The 7,045-nt window shown below is 37.6% G+C and overlaps 1 protein-coding gene and 1 long non-coding RNA gene across 2 annotated transcripts; both read left to right on the top strand.

Annotated features, from left to right (window-relative positions):
- Window positions 1-1,990: 1,990 nt before the first annotated feature.
- LOC128364637 (uncharacterized) lies at window positions 1,991-3,409 on the top strand. Its single transcript, XR_008321780.1, has 2 exons — window positions 1,991-2,044; window positions 2,957-3,409. It is a non-coding gene; the product is annotated as an uncharacterized LOC128364637 (long non-coding RNA).
- Window positions 3,410-3,770: 361 nt separating this feature from the next.
- LOC128364636 (perforin-1-like) lies at window positions 3,771-5,692 on the top strand. The gene is made up of 2 exons (XM_053325200.1): window positions 3,771-4,293; window positions 5,045-5,692. The coding sequence occupies exon 2, from the start codon at window positions 5,059-5,061 to the stop codon at window positions 5,443-5,445; it is 387 nt and encodes a 128-aa protein (XP_053181175.1). The 5' UTR covers window positions 3,771-4,293; window positions 5,045-5,058; the 3' UTR covers window positions 5,446-5,692.
- Window positions 5,693-7,045: the final 1,353 nt, after the last annotated feature.

Raw genomic sequence — 7,045 nt, 5'->3', positions numbered from 1 at the left:
AGAGTTGATCGATGGGAGATGTTTGCCCTTGACTTTGACAGATCTCCAAGGTGCATGTCTATCAACAACATCAGTAAATTCATCATACAGAAAATCCCAAGCATCCTGAACATTCGGTATAAGTTGATATCTGTCCCAGTTAATATTAATCAAATCATTAATAAATAGAGCAGGGTTCAGTTTCTTATATTGTCTAATTTTGATTAACTTAGGGGGTAGTTTAGCTAATTCAATTTTACATACACAAAAAATTATTGAATGGTCACTGAAGCAGTCAGACATGATACCAGCCTTTAGGATTCTATCAGGGTGTGACACGAGAATCCAGTCAAGCAATGATTGTGTTCTGGGGGTAATACGGGTTGGCTCCTTAATTAGTTGGGTAAGATTTATACTATTAAATAATTTTCTTTCTTTATCTGCTGACTTATCCAACCAGTTTTTGTTGAAATCCCCAAGTAAGATTAATTCATTGCTACCGGAGATGGAGTTAATGGTAGAGATCATGGAGTTAAAGGACACAGCTGGAGATGAGGGTGGCCTATATATGCTACGAATAGTGACACATTTATTTACATGAAAATTTAACTTAATGAATATGCTTTCAAAATGTAAGGGCTCAATTGTAACAATTGGGACAATTAGCTCACTCACAAGATCAGAAGAAACATAAATAGCAACACCTCCACCCCTGGAGCACCTATCAGATTTATACAATACATAGTCTGATATATTTAATTCATTATCAGAGATGCTATTATTGAGCCAGGTCTCAGAGAGTGTGATGATGTTGGGTTTATGTTGCACAATCCATGCACGGAGTAAGTCAATTTTAGGCAAAAGACTCCTGATGTTCATATGAATTATATTTAATCCCTTAAATTCATCCATTTTGGGAGAAAGAAATTCATGGTGATACTGTTTCTACTCAGGTGTACATGCCATACCAGGTTGTAAAGTTTGCAAAAGACATTAAGTACTGTGGGACGGACAGACAGAACAAGACACAGATACAAACGTAAAGAATAGAAAATGAATAAAAATAAAAGATACAACAAGAAGGCCCAGTAGCCCCCGAGACCAAGTCCCAGAGCCTTTCCGCAAGTAAACCTAACTGCGTAGGTGCAGGCCATCAAATCAAAGCACAGTCTGCATTGAGCAAAGGGAAGAAGATGTAGCTCAAAGATAACCAGATAACATAAGTAGTAGTAAATAAAAATAAAAACCTATCGCTAGGGGGCAGTGTAACAATAGACGTCTCTGTCATGGCAGGAAACGGAAGTAACGTCACACTGTCAGAAGTAAACAAACGGTGTAAAAGAAAGATACAGGTACAAGTTACCTGTTGCGCCTAAAACACACACACACAAAATGTGTCAAGATCAATCACAAAAAAATGAAAACAGAAAAGAAAAAGAAATGAGTCGGGTGGAGAGAGTCACAGCATGTACGTGTAGTAATAGCTGGATCATCATTAAGAAATCGTAGCCGCTAGTCATTAGTCGCTAGGCTAGTGATGGCAGTCACTGCCATGGACAACAACTTCACCTCAGGTGTCAAGGAGAGTTTGAGGCGGACATAAAGACAGCTTCAGCGTCTTTGTGGGTGGAGAAGCGTTGCTGTTTGCCATCTACAATAACACACAGCGTGGCGGGGAAACGGAGGAAGTATTTCATATTGAGTTCACGGAGCTTACGTTTGACTGGATCAAAGCTCCTGCGCCTCCTCGTCAGGTCAGGGCTGAAATCAGGATAAATGAAGATGCGCTTCCCTTTGAACTCAAGGATCTTCTTGTCCCTGGCAATGCGAAGCATTTTAACCTTATCCTGAAAGTTCAGCAAGTTGATCAGGATAGATCGAGGGCCAACTCGATCACCTTGACGGGCAGTGGGAGACCGGTGCGCCCTCTCGATGATCACCGGAGTGGGAAAGGCATCTCGCCCCTGTAGTTGCGGGATGAGCCTTCAGCGTTCTCCTGGACCCCAACGAAGCGGAGGTTTGAGCGGCGACTACGGTTTTCCAAGTCATCGACTTTATCCAACAGGTAAGCATTGTCCTTCTCGAGCTGCTTAACCCGGACGACAAGCTCATGGCCAATATCCTCATTAGCCCCAACACGTTGCTCAAGTAAGTGGACCTGTTCACCCAGCAGAGTCATGGAGTTCTGAATGCTGATGAGACTGTTTTGAATAGGGTCAACTTTAGCATCGAAGTGGGATAGCATGTCCCTCTTGCTTTGTTGGATGGCGTCCCACAGCGTTTGTGGACTCATGCTTTCATCCATCGTATCAGGCGCAGATTTTAAGCAGATCCAGCAGTGATTTGACACTCTTTAGACACAGGTTGAATCAAGCAGGGTCAGTAGGTCTAGATCACAAGGATCAGTGCCAGGTGGCAAACTCTATTTTTCATACACCCTCAGTTAAATACAGTCAATAAGCATTTATAATGAGCATGCAGCCTGAATCTCTATCAGACTGACTCTTGTATGATTTCACAGAGACTAGCTGTGAGTGATTAGTTATTGTCTGTCCCCAATGATTCACCATTTATGACTTGTTCTCACAAATAGTCACTTAAAGTCATTAAGATCCAGACTGTTTGAATCAATGAAGCTTTTTTCTGGCTATTTGACCTGTTTCAACAGAAATAAACTGTGCTGGAACAACCAAACTATACTGTCTGAATGTTATTAATATGATATTAAATGACACTGTGGGAGTGCAACCCAGACACAGACGGACTGACCATTTTCTCTATTATCACTTTACTTATAATAGTAGTTAAATGATTTCTTTTTACATTATTGTATAGCCTGCTTTAACAGTAGAAGACTGGGGCACAGTCTTCTCAGGATTACTGAACAAGGTAATCAATGAGTCACAATTCCAGAAAGTCACTCTATTTCTGTCTTATCACATAATGCTGAGAATGTAGCAGCTTGTGCTTTATTCAGGTTTTTACAGGTTTTTATCGATCTGACACGTGGTCTGCTGGTCTATAAAACATGCATCAGCAGACAGAGAGATGACAAACAGAGCATCAAGACTAAAGGTAAGACTTGAACAACTAATCTTCTACTTGTGCTCACTGGAGTTTTTCCATTGTACCTTCTCATTGTTTATGTTATTACTGGCTAACAATCCCATTTAAAGTTATCTGATTTATTTACTGTTACTACAATGTTACACATTATGTGTATTATTACAACTACTGTACTAATACTAATGCTGCCACTCTGTTATTACAATGTTACACATTATGTGTATTATTACAACTACTGTACTAATACTAATGCTGCCACTCTGTTATTACAACTAGCATGTTTTAACAGTTTATTATATGGTGTCACTTTTCATACATTGATCTTTTATAATATTCCAGCTTTGATTAAATGTTTGGTTTTCACTGTCATGTTTCTTTACTTTGGTTGCTAAGGTGATGTTATAAATGTATTCCAGGTAGCAGTCCAAGCTCTTCACATTTGAAAAAGTATTATTATTAACTAACTGATATTTATCTGGACAATAAAAAGAGATTAATAACTTTACAAACTGATAAAAAAAATCCATTAATAACAAGATTCAGATGCCATAAGGTTAGCAATTCATAACTTGACATGTATCCCCAATTGTTTCAACATTCAATTAATAAATAAGTTTATTATTATTATTATTTTATTATTATTATTTTATTAGTAGTATTATTTTACAATTATTATGAAATATGTATTTATTTATTAGCTTGATGTATATGGTTAATTAGAATTTTATTTATGATGTAATAAAAGGCCCAACAAATAAAGTCAATACTTCTAAAGGTTTAATTAAAAAATAGTTTTTAAAATGACTAAATATAACAATCAGTGAGTTGATTACATCAAATATGTTCATACTTCAACAAATAAACTAATTGGTAGGCTTTTTAAAAGTGCAGTGTGTACAGAGGACTGTGCACATGGTCACACTGCCAACCAGTTCAGGTGATCATCAGTGAGAGCTTTTCTTTATTCTATAGAGGATTTACTGTTTTACCTCAGCATGTGACCATAGTGCTGCATGACTGATAATGGAGTTGTGAATACAAAGTGAATGAATGTTTTAAACACTTGAAAAATATTCACTTTTTTACAGTAATGAACCATATGTGTTTCTGAATTGAGCTATTTCTCTCAAATAATATATTGCTGTATTTAACTGTTATTGAATCCATATTGTTATTACATCATATCTACATTTCCTGTGTTACATTTTCATCCAGACTGACTGAATTGCTACATCTGGAGAAACAGAGGTATAAGTCAAAGGTTGAAGACCAGACTATAAGTGTATGAAATGTGTGTGACATATCATAGATGCAGGTAGAACAGAGTTGTGAAAAACCAAACTAATCCAGCTGTTATTTTCACACTGGCCTTCAGTGAGGATGATGTAACATGTCCTCAAAGTATCACTCAACAGGCGGTGTGTGTTATCTTTAAGATAACACCGTTTATTATTAATGAAAAGAGCTCTACAGATATTTAGTATTGTACTTTCACTGAAACCCCGCCCCCTACCAAGTGTCACCTGTCAATCAAAGTCACCACCTCTACCAGAAACATGGACGCTATGTGAGAGAGCTTACTGCTGCTAACTCAGCTGCTAGCTCGGTGGCTAACTCGGCTGCTAGCTCAGCTAACTGGCTAACTGTAGACTGTAGTAGTAGTAGTGTGTGCTGATATTTATACCTCTACAGCAGCAGGGACGGGTTTATGCTAACGCAGCAGTCATTTTCACACCTGCCCACTAAATCCTGAACACAGAAATGTTGAAACACAGTTTATGAAGTCTAGCTCCACAATTCAAATCTAAATGGTTGAAATGCTTTTTACACCTTTTTTAGAAATACATTTATGACCTATTTAATGTGTTTAGAAGAAAATTAATTAACTTTACATGGTCTTTAAGGGTCTAGTATAAAACATTAATTAATATTAACCCTGATGTGACACAAAATTTAAATCTGATGTGAAAAACATAGATGTGTTATTTCCCCTCTACAGCCTGCTGTGAAGCCATGGCCTCCAATCTGTCCCTCCTCCTGCTCGTCCTGTGTGCTTTCACTGTGGCTGAAGCAGGGCTGAGGGTGTTCAACCTGCGGGCCACTGATCTTCCCTCTGACATTTTTGGAATCACAGACGGCTACGTCAAAGTGTATTGTAGTTCAGCTACTCTGGGCAAGACAAGCATCCGTGACAACGAAGTCAACCCCTGGTGGGAGGAGGAGTTTGCCTACTTCTCAGCCAAGGAGTATGACGTGTTGAGGCTCGAGGTTCACGACCATGACTTCATGTATGACGACCTGCTCGGAGTCTGCCAGAGACAGATCAGGATTGGAACCCATAAGCACGACTGCATCCTGGAGGAGGGTGGCAGTCTCCATTATGAATACACCCTCAGTTAAATACAGTCAATAAGCATTTATAATGAGCATGCAGCCTGAATCTCTATCAGACTGACTCTTGTATGATTTCACAGAGACTAGCTGTGAGTGATTAGTTATTGTCTGTCCCCAATGATTCACCATTTATGACTTGTTCTCACAAATAGTCACTTAAAGTCATTAAGATCCAGACTGTTTGAATCAATGAAGCTTTTTTCTGGCTATTTGACCTGTTTCAACAGAAATAAACTGTGCTGGAACAACCAAACTATACCGTCTGAATGTTATTAATATGATATTAAATGACACTGTGGGGGTGAAACACATATAGAGCCACAATATAAACTGTTTTACTGTGTTATAACCTGTGTTATAAGTAGCATTGTAGTTCCATCAGCATCTGTGTGTCTAGTGGCTAGATTGTAGACTGTCACATAAATACAGTACAATTCATTTATTAGTATTTACACTCAACGTCTGGGATTCAAATCAATAATAAAATAAGAATTAAAAAAGAATAAGATAAATAAATGTTCTTTTCTTATATCAAATAAAGATGGCCTTTCAAAATAAAGTGCATCACAGGAAGCTTTTGATTGTGCTTCTTAAATGAAGTGTTTAGTTTTAGAAAAATAAGAAAGAATCCCTTTTTACTTAAACTTAAACCATAAACTTTACTTCACATTTAATAACTTTATAACAGAGTGTGTATCTCACAAACAGTCGAGTCTCTTGTGGTGTATACAGTGATACTCATGATGATAAATACATTTGATAATGACTATACTCGAGATTAAGATAAAGTGTTAAGAAAGAAATATGTTTACTCCACTGCTGCTGATTTAGAGAGCATTTAATGATTGAGTTTGCTGTAGTGTAACCTATTGATGTGAAATGTAAACAAAAGAAATGTGTGTGAAACCAAATGTACATCATTTTACTTTATTCTAAAAAATTACAGTAAGAAGAAAAGAAAAATGAATGAAAAAGTACTTAAGAAATTGAACTTATGGTATTGTGATCTGACAGATAGTATTGAAATTGAAATGACTTGTAGTGAACTCTGTTTGAAGCAGCTGAACAGTAGGTGAATGACAAGTGAAGAATCTCACGCTCAGAATAAACCCCAAAAAATCAGAAGCCAGGTACAGTTGGGATACAAACGAAGAAGCTGCACAACGATATTAATGGGTGCTACGCAGATAAGATAAAGTTGTTTTGACAAAAAGCTGATTGGATGAATCCACCTGGCCGTTTTGGGGGGGGTTGACATTTTCCCACTGAACTCAGCATTATTATGTGTGTGTATTGATTCTTGGATTTCTTGCCAGCAATAAAACTCTACTGCATTCAGCTGGATGACTCCTGGTGATTTCTGATTAAATATTTTGAGACTCCAACATCTTATGAACAACGAAGTATTAGACATCAAATGATACAACACTCCACATGGATTTGATGCATTTTGGCTGATTAGCGTCACATGAGAAGATTGCCTATACACAGTAGTCTGTGAGTGGCTGCACCACTTTTACCGTAATAGCTGGAGAAGCTGCGCCTGTTAACAAAACAGCCTGAAACACTCTGACTAAATTTAATGATCCTCAATATTTTATCAGTT

The sequence above is a fragment of the Scomber japonicus genome, chromosome 9, assembly GCF_027409825.1.
Source record: "Scomber japonicus isolate fScoJap1 chromosome 9, fScoJap1.pri, whole genome shotgun sequence".
NCBI classification, from domain to species: domain Eukaryota; kingdom Metazoa; phylum Chordata; class Actinopteri; order Scombriformes; family Scombridae; genus Scomber; species Scomber japonicus.
Note: the sequence above shows the minus strand (reverse complement) of the source record. Positions and strands in the feature narration are given on the sequence as shown.

Excerpts from the sequence above, each read along its gene's own strand:
- LOC128364636 (XM_053325200.1), top strand. The coding sequence starts at position 5,059 with ATGGCCTCCAATCTGTCCCTCCTCCTGCTCGTCCTGTGTGCTTTCACT.